This window comes from Capricornis sumatraensis, chromosome 7, assembly GCF_032405125.1.
Source record: "Capricornis sumatraensis isolate serow.1 chromosome 7, serow.2, whole genome shotgun sequence".
Lineage (NCBI taxonomy): Eukaryota > Metazoa > Chordata > Mammalia > Artiodactyla > Bovidae > Capricornis > Capricornis sumatraensis.
In genome coordinates, this window is record NC_091075.1 from 88,826,385 (window position 1) to 88,850,676 (window position 24,292).

Here is a 24,292-nt window from a genome sequence, read left to right on the forward strand (position 1 = left end):
AGTGCTGCCTCCGCGCGCCAAAATCAAACCCGCCGATCCGCCGGCCGGAGAGTCTGGGACGGGAGAGAGTTCAGCCTGCAGTCAAGGCGAGTTCCGCGGTGGCGTGAACCCCGGCGCGCGCACCTGCGACCACCTCCAAGCCCTCCCTGACTGAAGCGCTCGGGGCTGCCAACGGGACAAGGCATGGCCACCCCACCCAAGAGGAGCTGCCCGTCTCCCGCAGCCAGCTCTGACGGGACCCGCATCAAGAAAATTTCCATCGAAGGGAACATCGGTAAGGGGCCTCGGGAGATGTTGGACCCAAAGCAGGGGTAGTCGCTGCTGCGGGGGCTGAAGCGCCCCGTTGCCGCATCCCTGCTACTCCTCTGGGTGGATTTTTCCCAGTCTGCTCCTGCGCTTGTGGACGCGACCCCGAATTCCTAAATTGACGCCGAAAGCAGCCCTCTCTGCCTTCCCCAGCTTCCCTCCCATGCCCCGAGGGTGGTCTCAGCCCCTGGGCGTCTGGCCGCGGGCCTAGGCCTCCGGGCCTTGTGAGACGCGCTTGGAGTCCTGTTCAGCCTCTTCGTTGGGATAGTGCAAAGGGAATGGTTTTGTTCTGTTTGTTTTTAATGATGTGTCTGTATGTCAGTGCTTGAGGTGCAATTTACATAGGCTAAATGATCCTTTTTTTAGGTCTAGAGCTCTATGAGGTTTGACAAACATAATAATAATTTACCTCCACCAGAATCACAATTCAGAACATCTCCATCGCTGCAAGAAGTTTCCTGGTACTTCTTTGTGGTCATCCCTCTCTCCGTTTCTATCACCTGACAAGCACTGATGTGATTTCTATTTCTGACAGTTTTGCCTTTTTCAGAATGTCATGTAAATGAAATCATAATGTGTAGCCTTTTGTGTCTTGCTTCTCTAATTTAGCAAATGCTTTTAGATTTATTCATGCTGCTTGTATCTGTGCGTTTGTGTTTTTGTTTGTTTATTTCTAGTATTCCATTGCATGGGTATACCACAGTTTATCTCTCCCACTTGTGGACATTTGGATTTTTTCCAGTGTTTAGGTTATGAATAAAGTTGCTGTAAACATTCAAGTACAAGGAAAGAGTTTTTAAATGATCTTGGCAACATGGATCACTCACTCCCCAGCCAACATCCAAGTGAACATTGGGTTATGATTCAAAGACCACAACTACTTCTGTTCTTAATCCAGATGTCATTTTACAAGATACAAGAGAACTTCCGATTTTTCTCTATTTCTTACCTCCGGAAACCTGTGCCTGATGCTTCCTGTTTTGATAGGATTTTTTTTTTTTTTTTTTTTGGTTCCATGTTAGGTACTGGCCATTCATGCATACAGCAAGTTTTTTAAATTCTTACCATGTTCAAAGAACTTGTATTTTAAAAAGGCAAGGTAGACAGGTGCTTTAGCAGCATTGCAAGTAATAAAAAAAAAGCTGAATACAGCCTCAAGGAGGGCATTTTGTTTCTTTGCTCCATTGTTGAGACCACAGTTGGAAAAATCCATGTAACAGACTCTCATTTCTTCTTAGCTAGGAAGGATACATTCTTTGAAGATGAATGTTTACTAGTGTGATTTTACACAGCTACTTATTGGTATAGAATACCATATATTAAAAAAGGAGGAAGTAGTTGAACAAAGCCATTTCAAAAGTAAATTTGAATGAACAGCCTCTCACGTCTATACCACAATTCCTTCCCTTTGCTAAATCCAGTTAAGCAAGGTATCATACCTAGAAATTTACTTCCTTCCAAGCATCTTTTAATTTTCTCAGCACCTGAAATAATTTCCTAATTTGTCACCCCATTTCCAGTTTCTTTAAACTCTCCCAGAGTTTCCCTTCTATATACAAATATGATTGTGTTAACCCCCACTTAAATCTCTCACTTCCCTGATGGCTTAACACTGGAAGGAGTTGCAAACTCATGGCCTGCATTTACACAATATTGGCCTGCCCAAATTTGAAAAAATAATTTTTTAATTAGTTACTGGCATTTACAAATGTTGAGATTTCCCATTAACATCTAGATTTTTGGCTTCTCTTGAAAAATCTGAAGATCTGGTAACACTGCATTTCTGTAAAACAACCGTTTGCTATTTTTCTATTTGGATGGTATATGTCCCTCACCACCAGTTTTCCCTGATACTGTGGCTTTGTCAGTTCCTGTTTATTAATGCTCTTGTACTGTTGTTCATGTGCCTCTCTGCCTTATTTGCTAGACCCAAGTAAGCTGTAAGTAAGTGGTAAAGAATCTGCCTGCCAGTGCAGGAGACTTAATTCAGTTTGTGGGTTGGGAAGATCCCCGGGAGGAGGAAATGGCTACCCACTCAAATTTTCTTCCTTTCCTCCATCTAACTCAATGAATGAATGGTGAGCGTTTTACATGCTTCCTTTCACCATTCTTCTAAATGCCTTAAGAGTTTCTGTGTTTACCCTCTTCACGTGAAATCCGTGGTCCCCATTATTTTTCCTATGATTAAACCGGATGATCATCTAGTTTATCCTTAAAAGATTTTTTGTCTATTCTGTGGTGATAATATGACTTTCATGTTTTGCTTCTCAGCTATTCTCTGTGTTACTTTCTGATTGACCATCCCCTTTTTTTTTCTCTCTGCGTTAAAATTCTTTCAGCTGTTTGTTTTTTTCTATTGACCTGTGTAATATTTTAAGTTTGATTATAGTTCTCCAAGTCAAAAGTAAGTTCTTCTTGCCTTTTTGCATCCAGTTTATAAGGAAGAGGAAGCTTTGCTGCTGTTGCTTTTTTAAAAATAAATTTATCTGTGTGTGTGTGCTTTTGTCATATATATGGAAAGAGAGAAAACATGCTGACTAAGATGACTAATATAATCATATTTGGTGACTTCAGATAGGAAGGGTGTGGTGTCATTAAGAGTATTGCTATACTCTGTCAAATTCTTGGTCAAGAATCTCCTTACTATTAAATTGAATGAATTCCCAGGTAATTTTAAAATAGAGAATATATGTCTTGGTTACATCTGAACTGTTTTCTTTTTTTCCTCCTAGATATTTCAGAAACTAGCGAATGATCAGGGAGAAATAAACTACATAACAACTTTTTTTTTTTAAGGAGTTGGATAGAGTGCGCAGGACTGTGAAAGGGAAACAGCAGAAACATGGCTATTGCTTGTAGGAAGTACTTTGCAAAAATATTTTTATAATTTCTGTTAGCCAGAGTGTCATATGATAATTAGTATCATACAATAGTAATCATATTATTTCCCATCCTGAAACTCTATGGATTAGATGCATTTTTATATTAATTTTTTGGTTTACTTGGTTGTTTCTAGATTAGTTTTAGATCAGAAAGACCCAAGTTTGTTTGTAAGTTGAATGAATAGAGCCAATAAAGGAGAATTTTGAAAATGCTGGAGACTGGAATGACTGTCACTGTAGTGATAGTTTATTTATCACAACAGTTTCTATGAGGAGGGTGTTGTTATTATAGTCTCCATTATATTACGAGGAAACAGGCTCTTAGAGATTCAATGACTTGGTCCCAAATTGCAAACTTAATTAAGTGGGAGAATACCCTTAATTACTTCCCACAAAGTTATTTCTAATTGTTTTTTTTAAGGAAAGTAAATCTAGGTCTTGGATTTCTAAAATTCTGTTCCATGGCTTTGGTAAACTTAAAACATTAACAAACAGATGTGCTTATTAATACAGGTGGTCAGGGACTCTAACTTTTCATTAAAAAAAAAATCTGAGCGAGTTTAGAAAATTGAATGTTTTTCTTTTTTGTATTGTTTGCTATTATAAATTTTGTAAAAGCTGATGACTATCTTGGCATTTTTGTTTCCTTCCTCAATTTCACTTTTCCTCTCACAACAGCTGCTGGGAAGTCAACATTTGTGAATATCCTGAAACAAGTCTGTGAGGACTGGGAAGTGGTGCCTGAACCTGTTGCCAGGTGGTGCAATGTTCAGAGTACTCAGAATGAATTTGAGGTATGAAAATAAACTTTATTTAATAAAGAATTTTGGTTTAGACAAACAATTATAACCTTGGGGTTTTTTTTGTTATTTGGTTTTTCCTTTTCCAATAAAGCTTTTAAATATAGCTTTAAGTCTGTATCTTCAAGACACAAGGGCTTCCCTTGTGGCTCAGCTGGTAAAGAATCCGCCTGCAGTGCGGGAGACCTGGTTTCAATCCCTGGATTGGGAAGATCCCCTGGAGAAGGGAAAGGCTACCCACTCCAGTATTCTGGCCTAGAGAATCCAATGGACTATATAGTCCGTGGGGTCCCAAAGAGCCGTACATGGCTAAGCGACTTTCACTTTCATATATATATGTCTAGACATTCATTGAACTATGTGCTTAAGATTATGCACTGCATTGCAGCTAAGTAGAATTTTAAAAGTTTTTAAAAATTAATTAAAATGTTTTAAAAAATGTAAATTCCTTGAGTGTCTTTTTACATTTTGTTTATAAACAAGAAAAGCAAAAACAGCTACTCCATAGCTGAATTTTGTTAGTTTATATTTTAAGACTTTTATCTTAGACAGCCATTTATTTTTGTACTTTCATTCTTGTCAGACTTTTACCTGGACACAAGTTTCAGTTTCCCAGCACTACCCATCCTACATTGCAAATGAGGAAGAGGAAATAATAGTTACATTCCATTTTTTACAGAAAACTTTTTATTATTGTATACATATATGTGTGTGTGTATACACATACATGTGTATGTATATATATGAAGAAGCAATGAGATCTGATTATTAAGATTTTCATTTCTGGAGAAATGAGAATTGAAATTGAAAGCAGCATAGCAGAAATGGAGAAATGGAAAAATGGAAATGTGTGCTAGAAACTTACATTGTTAGTCTGAGGAGGACAGAGTTATTGGAAAAAAAGTTTAGTTTAAAAGTGTAGCGGTTGTTGTGAGAACTCTAGGAATAATAATTGAATGTTTAAAATGTAAATCATATATATAGGGAGGAATCACTAACCAAGATAACTGTGCAGACTTTGAGGATACTAATTTTGTATAACTGAAAGTGTTTTCTCACATACTTGTTTACTAAGCGTGGTTAGCAGCTCACTACATTGTAATTCATTGAATAATCCAGGACTAAATCCTGAAGGGATCTCCTTTCTATATGGACTTCATGTTCTTAAGAAATGATCTTTCAGTCTGGTCTTTGAGGAAAGGCAGAATTAGCCTTACGTAGAGTTTTAAGTCGGACACGACTGAGCGACTTCACTTTCACTTTTCACTTTCATGCATTGGAGAAGGAAATGGCAACCCACTCCAGTGCATTTGCCTGGAGAATCCCAGGGACAGGGGAGCCTGGTGGGCTGCCGTCTATGGGGTCGCACAGAGCCGGACACGACTGAAGCAACTTAGCAGCAGCAGCAGCAGTTTTAAATGGGTAAATTTATTTGCTTCTTTCAGCATTTTTTTTGACATACGATACAACTAATAGAAAAGTATATGAAACCTATGTACAGTTTGAAGAACAGTTTGAAGGCTAACATCTTTGTAACCGTCATTCAGGTCAAGAAATAGACCATTACCTTCTTGTTCAAAAAGTCCCTGTTCTTCTCAGGTCCCATTATCTCCTTCCCAAGGATAATAACTCCTAGGGGTAATCATTCACATAAAATAACTTGTTATTCTTGTGATAATTTTTCTGCTTTCTAAAAAGAATTTAAAGTACATGAACATATCTCTAAGAAATACAATTAGTTTTGTTTGTTTTTTAATTTTATATAAAGACATCCATTTGCATTCCTTTTCTTCTTCTTTTGCTTAATAAGTGTGTGAAATTTGTCTGTATTGTTGCATGCAGCTATAGCTTGTTCATTTGCATTGCCATATGGTATTCAGTTGTATTCATAAATTATTATTTTTTGTCCATTCTATACCTTTGATTGGTTTTTAAGTGATTCCTAGTTTAGTTGCTGTGAAAACAGCCATGTTATGAATGTGAATCCTGGCCTACACATGCAAGAGTTTCTGTTGGAATAAGAAGTTAAATTACTCTGGTGCAAAGTCCATTCCTTTGCCAATATTTAGTGTTGTCCAGCTTCCTAAATTTTGTCATTCTGATGAACATTTAATATCTTTTATGTTTTAATTTGTATTTCCCTGATTGCTAATGAAATTGTGCTCCTTTAATTAATTTACTTGCCACTTGGATTTCTTTTGTGAAGTCCCTTTTCAGATCCTTTTGCCCATTTTGTTTTGGATATTTGGTCTCCACTCACTCTACATTTTTACCTCCTAAAGTATGTCTTGTTGCCTCTTTGATAGTGCCCTACTTAAATGTGCTTTTATTCAGGAATGAGAGACCTGTGTTCTAAAAATACTCTTTCTCCTCCTCATTTCTGGGGTCAACTATCAGTGCAGTTAATTCTCAGGGGTTAGGTAGAAAGTAGCCAAATTAAACCAGTGGAAGAAATACAGAAAGCATTCTTTTATTGGGAGAATGTTAGACTAGATTGGATTAGGTAACCTTCATTGAAGTTCCGTTCCCTGGGTGGCTCAGACAGTAAAGAATCCGCCTGCAGTGCTGGAGACCCAGGTTTGATCCCTGGGTTGGGAACATCCCCTGGAGAAGGGAAAGGCAACCCACTCCAGTATTCTTGCCTGGAGAATTCCATGGACAGAGGAGCCTGGCGGGCTACAGTCCATGAGGTCACAAAGAGGTGGACATGACTGAGTGACTAACACTTCCACTTCTAATTTTAATATCATAGCTTCTAACTCATACTAAATACATGTAACTGGTTTGTTGGCATACTAAATGTCTCTGCCTTTCAGCGTACCTTACTTTTTGGGGGAGGGTGGGGGCTGTGCCTCGAAGCTTGCAGGATCTTAGTTCCCCAACCAATTACCAAGAATTGAACCCATGCCCACTGCAATGGAAGTACAGAGTCCTAAGCACCAGTGAATTCCCAGTATACCTAATGTTAACCAAGCACACAGGAGCATATACAAAAACCAAAATGTCAAAACTTTTGATTTGCAGAGAGAAATGTAATTATTAGATTCATTGAAGTAGGTCAGTTCATTTTCTATATACGCCCAGTAGAATGAACTCTGGATCTCGAAGACTTGGGGTTCTTTTTCAAACAGCAAACAATCCTTTGAGAATTTTAATATGTGAGATGCCTCCTGGTTAATAGTGAGAACCCTAGTAAATCATGTTAGTGTTAGGAGTGTATTGAACCCTTTAGTTGTGTTGGAGAGGAGAGGTTGAAAATTTTGCGTTAATGTACATGGGGAGACAATTTATAATAAGGTTGTCTCTAAAGCTTAGAATCAGTGCTCAGGGGAATTAGTTATCTTAGTGACTGACATCATCAGACTATGGTGCATTGATGCATCTGTCTCCATTCACATTGGTTTCATGGATCTAATATTCATGTTTATGGGCTGGAGCATTTTCTTCTTGTGTAGCACAGTCAAAATTTCAAACTTTCTTTTTAACTACCATGTAGACGATCCAACACAGTTAATGTTAACATAGGCCTTTTAAAATACATTCATCAGTTTCCTGTAATCCAGTCATGTGTCTACTATGTTACGATTTGATTATCTACATTGGATTTTGGTGTACATTCTTGGAGGATAATGTTATTTGTGTGTGTGTGTGTGTATACTTAAGGCCATTATATTGTTAATCCTGTGTATTTCTAGATGAAGTTTCAGACTGGAGGGTAGTATTTTGGGGATAAGGTGGTGGAATATGAGGGTACTAATGGGTGGATGTGTTCCCAGTATCTTATTTTTTCCTGCACCTCAAGAAATGGAGTTTCTTCCTTCATCCTGGGGCCCTTTTTTCCGAGACCCATCCCTGACCTCTTCCTTGGGATTTTGATATGAACCACTGTCCAAATTGCAGCTTCCTTAGCATGCTGCCAGTGGTGAGAAGTAGACTGTCTTCAGACATGACTCTGGTAAGGCCAGTCCCGCTTTGAATGTTCTCCTTTTAATCACACTTCTTGGCAGTAGCTGTAGCATGGGAAATGTTGGGTTATCAGTGCCTCTGATCTCTTCCCCTAGTTTTAATTTGCACCTGCATGTTTAGCTGGTTTTGTTTTTTCACCTGCCACCTAGTGGCTGAAGTGTTGCTGTACTACCGATGTGCTGCCACCAATTTTAGCAAAATAAAGAGTCAAAAAGTACCTAAAAAGATTATGTAACTTCCCCACCTTCCCCCTCCTATGGTAAATTATCTTTAAATCATATGACCCAGATGACTATCAGTCTTTGTGTTAAAGGTTTATTTCAAATAGTAGTGTGGTTTATTTGGTGATTTATGTTACTATTTAGGCCCAAAAACTTTGATTGAGTTGCTTTCTTTTAGCTTATTTTTGAGATATACAGATGGTTAGGAAGATGTTTTTTACTGTTTTTCTTAGTGAGCTGAATTCTTTTGAGAGATCTTTGTTATTTATTGTGAAATGCTATTTTACTGTCATCTAACACTTATTACCACTGAGAAGTCACTGAAAAATTAGTAACTCTGAGAAAGAAAGGATAAAATATACTTATCTGTGAAATAATAGAATATTTTTGATAAATCATTCTTGAAAATTAATTAAGAATGCTTGATAAAATACCACTTATACCCTTTGAAATCGCCTAACTTTTGTCAATCCTTTTATGATTATCTTGTTTAGTAGACTCTGGTTCTTTTGACCAAACTTAACTTCATTGAACTTGCAATGTCTCAAAGGTTAGACTAGAAGTAAAAGATAAATGACTTTGTATCTCTACTTGATAATTCTCATTTTTACTCATCTTGGCAATAATCTGTGTTTTCTGTAAAGTCATGAAGTATTCTGTCATGAAGTGAATTATAGATATAAATACAAAAACAGATTAAAGTTACCCGTAATCCCACCACCTCATATGTAACTTTTATATAGTTGAGATGATAATTTATTATATCCAATTTTGGCAGGTGAGTGGAGATACATAATTTTAAAGACTATGAAGTAGTATGTACTTATTGTTCAAAATTAAGATGATATCATGGACTACCAAGGAGGGAAGTAAAATTTAACTTAGATCTTACTTGAACCAACAATACATAATTTTTTACTTTGCTTTTCTTCCTTATAATATTTATGTCAAAGGAAATTGAAAATGTTACTAACATAACAAAAAAAAGTTATTAAAAGTTTACTATAAATGATTTATAAAGTCAGCCTAATTTATTGTGTGCATGTACCATTACTTAATTAAGTGCCTAATAAATAGTAGAATGATAGCCTATTTCCTTAGGACTGTGATAACCATCTTTGTGGTTAAATCTGTGTTTTGGATTATTTCTTTAAGATAAATTTTCAAAAGTGTAATTAAGTTGGCCTGCAGATACAGAATTTTTAAAGTGAATGTAGCTAAACTGCTTTCTGGAGATGTTCTATTAGTTTTTATTTAATGTAGTTTGACCCTGAGGCATTCATATTTTTTATCTAAATACTTTCTGGAGGGAAAAAACACTAAAATTACACTCAATTTGGTAAAGATGATACACAGTATTTTTTTGATAGAACTTCTAATATTTTATTCTTAATTGCATTCAGAAAACTGGTAGTTTCAAAACTTTCATGCATAAGATCAGAAGAAAATATTTTTGTATGGGCTCTTACTTTGATTATCCTGAAGAACTAGAAAATGGTATCCTGGCTTACTGTTAATTTTCTAATTCAGTACAATGTTAAACTAAGCCAAAAAGTAGCATCTTCAAAACTGTAAAATTGTGTTACAGGTTTTTTATTTAGTTTTAATTTAAGCATGTGCATTTTTAGAACAACCAGCTGATTATTATTTTTTTGATTAGGTGATGAGTCAAGATTGATCCTCTAAATTATTTTCATATAGCAGATTTTGGACTTGCTTTGGGTAAGAGAGATGACATTTATTAGGAAATCCAAATAAAAGAAGACCTGTAGTCTTTGTGTGATTTTTGTTTTTTTTTGTGGTAAAAAATACATATAAATTTTACCATCTTAACGATTTTTAAACATACAGCTCAGTAGTAGTAGTAGTAAGGATATTTACATTGCTATGGAACAGGTCTCTAGAAATTTTCATCTTGCAGAACTGAAACTCTATATTCATTAAACAACTCTTCTTTGCTCCCTTCCCCCAGCTCCTGGTAACCACCATTCTACTTTCTGTGTCTATGAATCTGATTACTTTAGAGACCTCATGTAAGTGAATCATGCAGTATTTGCCATTTTGTGACTGGCCTATTTCACCCAGCATATTGTCCTCAAGTCTCTTCAGAAAAGTCTTCAAACTTGTGTTCACTATCTGTTTTGTAACAAACCTACTTAATTTTGCATTTATACCCTATTTTATCTCACTATTATTCACAGTGCCTAGCAAATTGATCCTGTTTTTCAAATGAACCAAGCTCACTTCTGAGCTTATTTTATTAAATATATCAGATAAATTTAAGGCAGCACTTGCTGCTGTGTTATTGTTATTCAGTTGCGAAGTTGTGTCCGACTCTTTGCAACCCCATGGAGTGAAGCATCAGGCTTCCTGTCCTTCATTGTCTCCCGAAGTTTGCTCAGACTCGAGTCCATTGAGTCAGTGATACCTTCCAACCATCTCATCCTCTGTGGCCTGCTTCTCCTCCTGCCTTCAGTCTTTCCCAGCATCAGAATCTTTTCCAATGAGTTGGCTCTTTGCACCAGCAGGCCAAAGTATTGGTGCTTCAGCTTCAGCATCAGTCTTTACAGTGAGTATTCAGGGTTGATTTTCTTTAGGACTAACTGGTTTGATCTCCTTGCTGTCCAAGGGACTTTCCAGAGTCTTCTCCAGCGTCACAATTCAAAAGCATCGGTTCTTCGGCACTCAGCCTTCTTTATGGTCCAACTCCCACATCCATGCATGACTACTAGAAAGATGATATTGAGTGAATGGCATACCGTGCTGTGACTCAGAGACCCATGAGTGTGGCTCATCTAACCTCTCAGACAATGCTTCAACCTTAGTGTTCATTAGAGTCACCTGGAGGACTTGGTAAAGTGAAGAGTTGGGCCTCATCCCCAGTTTCTGGTTTAATAGGTCTGGCAGGGGTGCTGAAAATTTGCATTTCTTGCAAGTTCAGAAGTGATGTTGATGCTGATGTAATAGGGACCATGCTTTGATACCCCTGCCCTGGAGTTGAAGTTGAAAACCTCTGCTCTAGAGCCTTGATGTCCTTTGCTTCCAGTTGATGAACAAAGAATAAACAAAGAATCTTCACCTTTGAGAGGCTTTTATGGGCCTTGCCTGGACATGATATACATTGCTTCTGCCCTATTTTCACTGACTGGAGCTGAGTCTCAAGGCTACAGTTAATTACAAGGAAGACTGGGGAATAAAGCCTAGCTGTGTGTCCAGGAGGAAAACAGCCTGGTTTTATGGAACATGTAGTAGTTTCTGCCACCATAGTTTCCAAATAGAAATACCTTAAATTTATTTGTTAATGTAACTTAAACTCAAATGTGCCGTGTTTAGTTAAATTATGTGGAAGTTGTTGAAGTTTACTTTAAAGTTAATGGTTATTTTAGGAAATTCCCTGGTGGTGAAGTGTTAGGACTAGGCTTCCATTGCAGGGGAATCCCCGTCAGAGAACTGAGATCCCACAAGCCATGTGATCTGGTGAAAAACAAAACAGAATAAAGTTAATGGTTATTTTGGTAATAGGTATTTGTGCACCGAAGATAACTTGAAATAGCCTAGACAGTGATAAAGACAAAAAATTGTCTTTCATGGTTAGTTTTATTTATAAAAATAACTCACATGTATTTTCACTGATAACTTTGTGTTTATGTCTTTGGTGAATTCTCTCTTGTTTAACTATGTAAAGCTATCCATGTCTGAGATAAAATTATTAAAATACAGAACACCAGCACCAGTTAAATTACCCATATAGTATCTATATATCTCCCTTCAAGAAATCAAATGTAAGTATTGTTCAGAGATAAGGATATAGGCTTTCCTGGTGGCTTAGAGGTAAAGATTCTGCCCGCAGTGCGGGAGACCTGGGTTTGATCCCTGAGTCTGGAAGATCCCTGGAGAAGGTAATGGCAACACACTCCAGTATTCTTGCTTGGAAAATTCCATGGATAGAGGAGCCTGGGAGGCTACAGCCCATGTGGTTGCAAAGAGTAGGACACGACTGAGCATCAAACACTTTGTTTATAGATGTAACTTCAGTATGTAACAGCAGAGCAGCGTTTTGGAAAAAATATGGCTTTAGAATCAGTCTTAGGCTTGAATCCTAGTTTTGCTGCTTACTAGATTTATTGATATTAATCAGTTATTCAACCTTTTTGAACCCCATTTCTTAAACCTATAAAATAGTGTCAGTAATGACTATTTCATAGAGTTGAGATAATGTATATAATCTTTTTATATAGTCTCTGGTATAAAATAGATAATAAATGGTAGGTATTATTGTTATTATCATTAAAATTGAAGTGTATTTTCTTATGAGGGGATATTTTGAGTAATGAACTTATTAGTTCTTCAATAGATAGTGTCTATTTTCTAATTTAACACAATAAAAAAATAAACTTTTAGGAAAACTTAGATATGCCCTTTGTGTTCACATTTCTAAGCATATTCTTTCTAAAAAATATGCCATGAAAGCCAAGATAATGCAACCAGAAATAGAGCAGACTAAATCAAGACTTAAATTTTGTGTTTTGAATGAACATTTGTACTGCAGAGAATTTCATAATACATGAATACCACTACTATTCTGTCCCTCTTTTTTAGTATCAAATACATCTAATCCTTTAATGAAGTGAAAAACCTGTTGAACCTATATTTTTTATTATTTGAAAATTAATAATTTAACATTTGTATATTTAATATTTAAGTATATTTTTCAGATGTAATTCACATAATATTGTGTTAGTTTCATATGTTCAATATATAGTGATTCAGCCTTTGTATACATGGTGAGATGATCACGGTAAGTCTAGTTACCCTCTGTTACCGTACAAAGTTAATACCCTGTCATTGCCTTTATTCTCCTTTCTCCATTCCTTTCGTCCCCATGACTTATTTATTTTATAACTGAAAGTGTGCACCTCTTGATCCTTTTTCCCATTTCAACACCTACCCCCTACCTTCCTTTCACCTATTTGTCCTCTGTATCTGTGAGTCTGGGTTTTTGTTTTGCTTTGTTTGATTCCTCCTGTAAATGAAATCATATGGTATTTGTTTTTGTCTGACTGGTTTCACTTAGCATAATACCCTCAAGGTCCATTAATGTTACAAATGGCAAGATTTTGTTTTCTGTCATGGCCAAGTTGTAGTCCATTGTATGGATATACTATATCTTTATCCATTCTTCCATCAACAGACACTTAGGTTGTTCCATATTTTGGCTATTGTAAATAATGCTGCAATGAGCATAGAGTACATGTATCTTTTCATATTGGTGTTCTTGTGCCTGATACTTATTTATTTATTGTTCTGGATATTTTCATGTGTGTTAATGGCAGCTTGTGTTTAGCTAACTTCTCTCATAAATCCACCAGCAGTGTTCATAAAGTTGTCTCTGCTACTGAGAGTAATTTTCAAAATGCCATGTTTACCAGGGAAGGAAAATAAAATATACACTAGTGTCCTCTTTATAAAACCAACTAAAGAAAAGTTTTGGTTGAGTTGATAAACTTCACTTAGCTGGAAACATTCGCTTGTATGAAACATTTTCTCCCTGGAGGATGATGAATTAGTAGACAGTCCATTCATAACTAAATTAACAAAAGTCCTTGAAACTCTAATAAAATTGCATTTATTCTTTAAGCAGCTTGAGAAGGCAACTGTTACACCTTTATTTCAGTTCATCATCTGCTCAGTGTTTCTAAACAGACCTATTGTTGACTGTTGGCCTCTTGCCATTTTATGTTTTTCTTTTCCTTCCAATTTTGAGAAGAAGTTTCACTTAATTATGTGGTTTGTGGTATGAAATGTAAATTCTGCCTCAGAGTGCCATGTGTTTGTGTGGTTTTTAGTTCTTAACTGAAACTTTAAGATCCGTTGTAGTATTTACACTTCTAAATTTTTTTTTTCCTCCCTCAGAGGAAAAACACCTACTTTGAGCATGAACTTTCAGAAAGTGTTCAGGGGCATTTATTTAACCTAGGATTGAGAATAGGGATTAAGCAGTCATATTTTATTCCTTAAAAGTTAGTAAACAAGTTTAAGGCTGTACAGCTTTGGGGAGAACCTTTATATAGCTTGATATAGAAAAGGCTGATGAACCCTGGGTCCTCAGTTTTGTTTTTTCTTTCTTAGTCTGACAACTCTAATATCAAAAGTTTTCTAATATATTGTTACCATGCAATCTATTTTGGTCTATTTTAATCTACTTTAATAAATTTAATCTGTTTAATAGATCTGTCACTCTGAGGAAGAAATTTCAGTGGCTTCTTTCTGTTTACCCCCCTTTGTTTTGATTTGTAAGCCTGAAATGTTAGCATTTGCTGACTTTGACCTGTAGTAGTGAAATGGCAATGGATAGATGCTCAAAATTACTTTCTGTATCTTTTGCAAATTAGAGATTCGTTTAGTGTACCATTTAGGGTGTATATTGTCACCCTGCTTATTTGACTTATATGCAGAGTACATCATGAGAAGTGCTGGGCTGGAGGAAGCACAAGCTGGAATCAAGATTGCTGGGAGAAATATCAATAACCTCAGATATGCAGATGACACCACCCTTATGGCAGAAAATGAAGAACTAAAGGGCCTCTTGATGGAAGTGAAAGAGGAAAGTGAAAAAGTTGGCTTAAAGCTCAACATTCAGAAAACTAAGATCATGGCATCTGGTCCCATCAATTCATGGCAAATAGATGGGGAAACAGTAGAAACGGTGGCTGACTTTATTTTTCTGGGCTCCAAAATCACTGCAGATGATGATTGCAGCCATGAAATGAAAAGACGCTTATTCCTTGGAAGGAGTTATGACCAACCTAGACAGCATATTAAAAAGCAGAGAAATCACTTTGTCAACAAAGGTCCGTCTAGTCAAGGCTGTGGTTTTTCCAGTGGTCAGGTATGGATGTGAGAGTTGGACTGTAAAGAAAGCTGAGTGCCAAAGAATTGATGCTTTTGAACTATGGTGTTGGAGAAGACTCTTGAGAGTCCCTTGGACTGCAAGGAGATCCAACCAGTCCATCCTAAAGGAGATCAGTCCTGGGTGTTCATTGGAAGGGCTGATGTTGAAGCTGAAACTCCAATACTCTGGCCACCTGATGTGAAGAGCTGAAAAGACCCTGATGCTGGGAAAGACTGAAGGCAGAGGAGAAGGGGACGACAGAGGATGAGATGGTGATGGATGGCATCACCAACTCAATGGGCATGGATTTGGGTGGACTTCGGGAGTTGGTGATAGACAGGGAGGCCTGGTGTGCTGCGGTTCATGGGGTTGCAAAGAGTCGGACATGACTGAGCGACTAAACTGAACTGAACTAGGGTGCTAAGCCTCTTTAAAAATAAATAAATAATGGATTAAATCAGATGTTCCCTAGCATAAGCTACTTTAATTCAGACTATATAAAAATCTAATAACAAGAAATTAACCATCTAGAGTAGTCAAGTGGATGCTGCCATTGAAGAGAGATTAGCAAATAGATACTGCGTAGGTATCACAGGAGTTTTTCAGTGTGAAAGAAATACTGGAAGGGACCTAAGATGACCTTTCCTATTTAGTTACTTAAACACAGTACTCTGTCCAGAGGAGGTGCTAGGCTAGAAATCTGAACAAATCTGTGAAACATGTTACTAGTAAACTTTTGTGATGTTTTGTAAGAACAATAAGTAATTTCACTGTTTCCAGAGGTAGATGTTAATATCATTGTTTTGATTTCCAAATTAGCCACTTTTAGCATATTTTCATGTGACTATTACCCATCTGTATATCTTCTTTATAAGAATGTATATTCAGGTCTTCTACCCATTTTTTGATTGGGTCGTTTGTTTTTTTTTTTAGTTTATCCAACTATTTTTTTAACTTAAAAATAGTAAAATAGCCCTATTGATCATTACTTTGCTTTTTGTCTCTTTTTTCAAATTCAAAATAGGAACTGACAACATCTCAGAAAAGTGGCGGGAATGTTCTTCAGATGATGTATGAGAAACCTGAACGATGGTCTTTTACCTTCCAGTCATATGCCTGCCTCAGTCGAATACGAGCTCAGCTTGCTGCTCTCAATGGAAAACTCAAAGATGCAGAGAAACCAGTATTATTTTTTGAACGATCTGTGTATAGTGACAGGTATATAAAAATTACCTTACTTGTCAATTTGGAATCTTGGCTTAGAACTGGACTTTTTCCCCTGTTTCCTGGGGATCAAAGGAACAACAGACACAGAGTAATAGAGATTTGAGATGGAAAATGACATTTAATACCTTCAGCAGTTTGATACTAATGGCATTAAGGAAGTTCTAGAATAATTTCTGGGCTTCCCTGGTAACTTAGTGGTAAAGAATCTGCGTGCCAGTGCAGGAAACGTGAGTTCGATCTTTGGGTTGGGCCGATCCCCTGGAGAAGGGAATGGCAACCCACTCCAGTATTCTTGCCTAGGAAATCCCATGGATTGAGGAATCTGGCAGACTGTGGTCCGTGGCGTTGCAAAGAGTTGGAAATGACTTATTGACTAAATAGCAACAACAAAAGAATAATATCTAGCTGCCATGGAAACTGGTGGGGTGTGCTGGCCATCTCATCTCTTTCAAATTTGCAGAGTTTTTATTTCTTCCAATCCTCTTAAAATTCTTATCAGCTCTGGTTAAATCTGGATCCCTATTCTAGACTTGCACCTGGAACTAGGAGGTCATATATCTCTGAGAGGGGCTTAGAATTAACCCACTCCAGTACTCTTGCCTGGCAAATCCCATGGACGGAGGAGCCTGGTAGGCTGTAGTCCATGGGGTCGCTAGGAATCAGACACGACTGAGCAACTTCACTTCCACGCATTGGAGAAGGAAATGGCAACCCACTCCAGTGTTCTTGCCTGGAGAACCCCAGGGATGGGGGAGCCTGGTGGGCTGCCGTCTCTGGGGTCGCACAGAATCGGACATGACTGAAGCGACTTAGCAGCATCAGAATTACCCTGCTTATTATGTAAGGATTCTTTTACTAGAGTTAGCTCAGAACTGAGGTTCTCAAACTTTAGGACCCCTTCCTGTTCTTAATAATTATTAAGGAGCCCAAAAAGCTTAGTGGCCTATTGATATTTATATGTTATTAGAAATTAAGATTGAGAAATACAGAAACATTTATTAATTTATTTTAAATTAGTAATAGTAAATCCATTACATATGAACACGAAAAAGATAATTGTGAAATTAGATTTTTTTTAAAAAAACTGAGAAGAGCAGCATGCAGATCTCTTTAGTGTCTAACTTGAAGTCAGATGGAGTCTCATTTGTGCTTCTGTTTTTAAGCTATTTAAGCTTTTGGTTGAAGTACAGTATATAAAGTAATCTGGCCTCTCACAGAACCCCTGGAAGGGTCTTGGGGACTACCAGGGGTTCTCACACCACACTTTTGGGAACCACTGGCAAGAACATACTTTCTATAGTTCGAAATACTCCTGTTTTTTTTTTTTTTTTTTTTTCCTTGCTAACCAAGCCATTATCTGCTGTAGGATTTTGGAAAATGTTTCATGTCCATTTAGTAGATCAATTTTCTCTTTGTGCTTTTTGGAAAGAATTTGTGTTAATACAGATTCTCTTTCAGGTATATTTTTGCATCTAATTTGTATGAATCTGACTGCATGAATGAAACAGAGTGGACTATTTATCAAGACTGGCATGACTGGATGAATAACCAGTTTGGCCAAAGCCTTGAACTAGATGGAATCATTTATCTTAGAGCCACTCCTGAGGTGAGACAATAAAAATTTTTTGGATCCATTGAAGACTTATTAATAGAAATCCTTAAGTGTGTAGAGAAGGCAATTCAGTTTAGAACTGCCTCACCTCCAAATTAGAAATTCCTAAGTGTATAGGTAGAAACATTCTGTTTTCCTAAGAAAACTACAAGGCCACATTTGGAAGTTCCACATTTTTTCCTCAGTTCTAGTCTTCATTATTCTTCCTGACTTTTTCAGGGCCTCTTATCTATCACAGCTACATTAGGAAATTTGCTCAAGCAACTCCTGGAATGTAGGTTTCAGGAGTTGGGACTTTGGATATTTTAATTACTGTTGAATTTCCAGGGCCTAGAACTGGGTCTGGGTACATAGTAGGAGCTTAATAAATATTTCCTGAATAAGTGGCAAAGTTGATGGAGATCCATGTCAGGAATCCTTTATGATTGTGTCTTGGAATGGGTAGATAGAAGTGACTGTAGTTGACAGGAGACTTAGAGAACCCTTGCCATTTTGAGTTAAGGGAGCTCACTTGAAAATGTGCCTTTTGTGATAGATTGTAAAGAGCTATTCTTACTTACTTATGAAATTATGTAATGAATTCAGAAAGACCCAGTAGATAGATGCCTTTCATAAAACTAACCTAAATAAAAGCTTACATTTGTTAAGAAATTTCTGGTTTTGGTGCTTGCATGCCCATTTTTTTCTGTTTTTTATTCCTCTTTCTTTCCCTAAGTCACAAAATAGGCTCTGGTGAATGTAGATATCATGACTTCTCATCTGAAAGAATACTGTATTGCTACTGAAGCTGAATTTTCAAAGAAACTAGGTTTCTGATACTAAGGGATGATTTTGTTCCTCTTTTAGTATCAAGTAAGCCAGAATTTAACCATACCAATTTTGAAATTCACGTTTATTTTTGAAAATAATTTTTGGTTTTAATTTATGAAAATAGTAAGTACAAATATAGAAGAAAAAACAAAGAATACTAATAGTTTAATTCTGCTAGAAACATTCATAGTCCACATCTTAAAGTCTAACACAAAACTTTATTTCATCAGTATTGTTTATGGTATCTTTTGATTAGAGGACCATTTACTTACTTGAAAAGAGAGGATTTATAAGAGACTGTGAAACACATTTTGTATGCCAAAGTTAAAAATTTTTTTTTTTAATTTTATTGAAGTATAGTTGATTTATAGTGTTGTGTTTTATTTTTGCGATATAGCAAAGTGCCTCAGTTATACAGATATATACTCTTTTTCATATTTTTTTCCATCATGGTTTATCACAGGTGCTTTTTTTTTGTTTTTTTAACCAAACTTATTTTATACTTTATATTTCAAGTATGGATGCCAAAAGTTTATAGAGGTATTTTGATTTATTTTTGAGAGTAATTCTTGGTTTAGAACCACCAAATGGGTGAAAAACCCATGGAGGGAAAGTTGAACTATTCCATTTTCTAGGAAAAACAGAGATTTTTGGCTAGCATAAATAAAGAGACACTAAAGAAGAAAAATTTAATGGCAGCTAACGAGAAAATTATTGAATTGTTTCTTGCCTCCACCACTCCTCCTATCCCTTTCTTATTGCTTTTTCTTTTAGAAATGCTTGAATAGAATATATTTACGGGGAAGAAACGAAGAACAAGGCATTCCTCTTGAATACTTGGAGAAACTTCACTATAAGCATGAAAGCTGGCTCCTGCATAGAACACTAAAGTAAGATTTCCTTATTTACTATTGATTTTAAATTTATCAAATTTTAATCCAAAACATGTATAAGTTTTTATTTTCAGTCATTTATATTAGTAATGTAGGATCTCTTAGAATTAAGTGTGAATTTTGACTGTTTTTATTGCAACGAGATCCTAATTTCTTGAAGTCTTTATAGCTAATCTCCTCCGGTTGTCTTTACAGCATAGTATATGGAGTTCACGTTAAGGAATAAAGTAAGAGATACGTCTGTATATATTATTTAGGTACAAGCATACCTTGTTGTGGGCTTCCATGGTGGCTCAAACAGTAAAGAATCTGCCTGCCATGCAGGTGACCTGGGTTCAGTCTCTTGGTTGGGAAAATCCCCTGGAGAAGGGAATGGCTACCCACTCCAGTATTCTTGCCTGATGATTTACATGGACAGAGGAGCCTGGTGGGATAGAGTCCCTGGGGTTGCAAAGAGTTGGATACAACTGAACAAATAACACACACACTCACACACTCATACCTTGTTGTATAGCACTTCGGTTTATTGTGCTTCACAGATATTACATTTCTTACAAATGGAAGGTTTCTGGCAACCCTGTGTCAAGCAAGTCTATTGGCACCATTTTTCCAACAGTGTTTGCTAATGTTGTGTCTCTATGTCACATTTTGTAAATTCTTGAAATATTTCAAACCCTCCAACAGCAAAAAGATTGTGACTCACTAAAGCATCAGATGATAGCAATTTTTAACAATAAAGTATTTTTATGTGCATTTTTTTTAGACATAATGATATTACACATTTACTGTACTGCTGCTGCTGCTGCTGCTGCTATGTCGCTTCAGTCGTGTCCGACTCTGTGCGACCCCATAGACAGCAGCCCATCATCAGGCTCTGCAGTATAGTGTAAATGTAACTTTTGTAACCATGGGGAATCCAAAAAAATATGTGTGACTTGCTTTGTTGTGGTATTTGCTTTGTTGTGATATTCATTTAATTGTAGTTATCTGGAACCGCACCTGCAGTATCTCTGAGTTATGCCTATACTCTCTTTCAGACAGAATTTAAGATATTTCAGATTTGTGTCTTAGATCACTGTACTTTATCATTAGTCAAATCTTGGTTCAAATCCATCTCACTTATTGGTTTTCAATCTTAGACAATCTCTGAGCCCCAGAATGGTCTCCATGATCTTTAGTTTTCTCATCTTTAAACATCCCTACTTTCTGGTGTGATTTTGGTTTTTCAGGAGAATTACATTTCACAAACTAAGATCATGGCATCTGGTCCCATCACTTCTTGGCAAATAGATGGGGAAACAGTGGCTGACTTTATTTTTGGGGGCTCCAAAATCACTGCAGATGGTGATTGCAGCCATGAAATTAAAACACACTTACTCCTTGGAAGGAAAGTTATGACCAACCTAGACAGCATATTAAAAAGCAGAGAAATCACTTTGTCAACAAAGGTCCATCTAGTCAAGGCTGTGGTTTTTCCAGTGGTCAGGTATGGATGTGAGAGTTGGACTATAAAGAAAGCTGAGTGCCAAAGAATTGATGCTTTTGAACTATGGTGTTGGAGAAGACTCTCAAGAGTCCCTTGGACTGCAAGGAGATCCAACCAGTCCATCCTAAAGAAGATCAGTCCTGGGTGTTCATTGGAAGGGCTGATGTTGAAGCTGAAACTCCAATACTCTGGCCACCTGATGTGAAGAGCTGACTCATTGGAAAAGACCCTGATGCTGGGAAAGATTGAGGGTAGTAGGAGAAGGGGACGACAGAGGATGAGATGGTTGGATGGTATCACTGACTCAATGGACATGAGTTTGGGTAAACTCTGGGAGTTGGTAATGGACAGGGAGGCCTGGTGTGCTGCAGTTATGGGGTTGCAAAGAGTCGGATACAACTGAGCAACTGAACTGAACTGACATTTCACAATGCTTTATACATTTTATATCTGAGATTTTTAGATATGCATAGTAAATTTTGGTGAGAAAGAAGGCATTGCTAGATGAAGTACTTGCAGGATAATTTTAATACAAAACAGTGGATAACATTTTGATTTTCAAATGAAGGCATAAGTATATGTTTTTAGTGTTTCTCTTTTATTTATTGCTTTTTGTAAGTATTTTTTTCATCTCTCTCCTTTTGAACAGAACCAACTTTGATTATCTACAAGAAGTGCCTATCTTAACACTGGATGTTAATGAAGACTTTAAAGACAAACATGACAGTCTAATTGAAAAGGTAGATTTATGTTGAATACAAAGATGATAAATAATGTTGTTTTGTCTTGTCTAAAGTGTTCTAACTTCTGAGAAAATGATCTTCTAATGAGAGATGACAGAGTTATATTAAAAGACAGTTAAGAGCTTTAGAGGGATTTAGCCTATTTAGATTTTCATCTTAACTTTAACTTCTAGATTTGTAGCCTTAAATAAAATAAGACCTTCTTTATCCTTTCGTTTCTTCATCTGTATTTTAGGAGTAACATTAATAAAAGTTCTTGCTTACTCCCCTCTAAAATTACAGGATATGGATCTCACCCATTTTTATATTAGCTGGAGTCTTGTTATTAAAGATTTATAGTTTTGAGTTTTATTTGGTGCCTTGTCTGTGACTTAGCATTGCCTAATCATTGAGTCATTAATCAGTTAATCTTCCATATATTTAGAGTTGACTATATTCTATTAAGTGGTGCTCATATTGATAAAGGGACTGGAAGAGAATATATTGATGAATACTTGAGAGAGACTAGTAATGGGATTTGTATAATAAATATCCCTATAGTGAAGTCGTTGCTCAGTCGTGTCTGACTCTTTGTGACTCCATGGACTGTAGCCTACCAGGCTCCTCGGTCCATGAGATTTTCCAGGCAAGAGTACTGGAGTGGTTTGTCATTTCCTTCTCCAGGGGATCTTCCTGACCCAGGGATCGAACCCAGGTTTCTCACATTGTAGCCAGATGCTTTACTGTCTGAGCCACCAGGGAAGCTATCCATGTTAATTTACTTAATGATCTAAGATCTAAAGAAAAAGCCCCCCTTTTTTTGTTGTTTGTTTAGTTTTGAGAGAAATTTTATTTTTCTTTTTCCTGTCATAAAATGTCTGCTCTTTGTTATAATAGGTGTTTAACATTTATGAAGTATATTAAGAATTTTGAAAAATCTCAGCATTATAGATTACTATAGCATATAGTTGTTTTTCCCGTGGTGTTCCCTGGTGACTCAGTGGTAAAGAATCTGCCTGCAATGCAGAAGACCTGGGTTCAATCCCTGGGTCAGGAAGATCCCCTGGAGAAGGTAATGGAGACCCACTCCAGTATTCTTGCCTGGAGAATTACGTGGACAGAGGAGCCTGGAGGGCTACAGTCTAGGCAGTCCCAAAGAGTCAGGCACAACTGAGTGACTAATACTTTGACTTTCAAAAAAAGCATATCTGGAAAATTTAAGCGACCTCTTCACTAATTTAATTTAAGGACTTCTCTTGTGGCTTAGCTGGTAAAGAATCTGCCTGCAATGCAGACCTGGGTTTGATCCCTGGGTTGGGAAGATCTGAAGAAGGGAATGGCTACCCACTCCAGTATTCTGGCCTGGAGAATTCCAAGGACTGTATAGTCCATGGGGTGGCAAAGAGTCAGACACAACTGAATGACTTTCACTTTCACTAATTTAATGATGTTAAAAATATAGGATAGAATTCACTTGTGATACTGTTAAAATAAATAAAATTAAGTCAACCATTGCAATACTAAAACCAACCATTATTTTAGCTATATGAATCTGTAAAGTCACTTTTTCATTTTAGCTAGCACTTCATAGTTTTGATTAATGATCATCATTTCATAGACTTATTTATTTTACTTTAATTAGTAGTGTTAGAATTTGGCTATCTTTTTCATGTATTTTTACAAGGCAATAATTTTTTGTCTATCCATTAGAATTACTCTATAGTCTAAAATATATAGAGAGCCATATCTTGTATTGTGACATTGGTCACTTGGTTAGGTTCATTCACTCCTTAAATGACCTTTCATCACATTTTAATATTTATAGTCTATGTATGATTCACATTTGTGCTTCAGAAAAATTGTAAATCTATTACATAGATTACATACACAGTCAAGACCTTTAGAGTTGTTTAAACCATTGCAATTACTCATGTTATCTGTGCTAAAGCTGCACATGTCAGGGTCTGTGGTATTATAAAGAGAAAATTAGTATTATGACTGTTATAGAACTATATCAATCTCAGATGTAAATTTAATAACTTCTGTAATTACTTTTTGGATCATTCATCTTTTATTACTCAAGTATTTGTTAATATTTCTTTTGAAAGTAAATGCTGTAGCTTTGTGATAGAGTTTACTTATACAGTTGAGGTCTTCAGCTGTTCGATACTTCTAATGGAAAATGAAGTATCTGAAATTAGATATCTGAAATTAGCCAAGGAATTACATTAATATTTTTTTCCTTCCCTCAGGTAAAAGACTTTTTGAGCACTTTGTGATCTTGCTGATGACTACACGCAACCAGATGATTCCACCTTCTTCAGCTTTGTGTATCTGCATGGGTCCATTTTCATATGTCTCTCGTCTAAACCCAAGTTTTTAACTACTTTTATTCCCCCACCCCCCGAAAAAAAATTTTTTTTAATGAATCCTATACAAAAGTTTATTACTAGCTTTTTTTTTTCTCTTTTGTGG

The 24,292-nt window shown here is 36.6% G+C and overlaps 1 protein-coding gene across 1 annotated transcript; it reads left to right on the forward strand.

Annotated features, from left to right (window-relative positions):
• Window positions 1–183: 183 nt before the first annotated feature.
• Window positions 184–24,292, forward strand: DCK (deoxycytidine kinase). Its single transcript, XM_068975560.1, has 7 exons — window positions 184–274; window positions 3,867–3,982; window positions 16,092–16,285; window positions 17,753–17,900; window positions 19,491–19,606; window positions 21,745–21,835; window positions 24,070–24,292. The coding sequence occupies exons 1-7, from the start codon at window positions 184–186 to the stop codon at window positions 24,094–24,096; spliced, it is 783 nt and encodes a 260-aa protein (XP_068831661.1). The 3' UTR covers window positions 24,097–24,292.

Bases quoted from the DNA above. Each gene is read 5' to 3' on its own strand.
- DCK (XM_068975560.1), top strand. From the start codon at position 184: ATGGCCACCCCACCCAAGAGGAGCTGCCCGTCTCCCGCAGCCAGCTCT. The intron at 19,607-21,744 runs GTAAGATTTCCT...CCTTTTGAACAG, and splicing joins CTCCTGCATAGAACACTAAA to AACCAACTTTGATTATCTAC. The intron at 21,836-24,069 runs GTAGATTTATGT...TCCTTCCCTCAG, and splicing joins ATGACAGTCTAATTGAAAAG to GTAAAAGACTTTTTGAGCAC.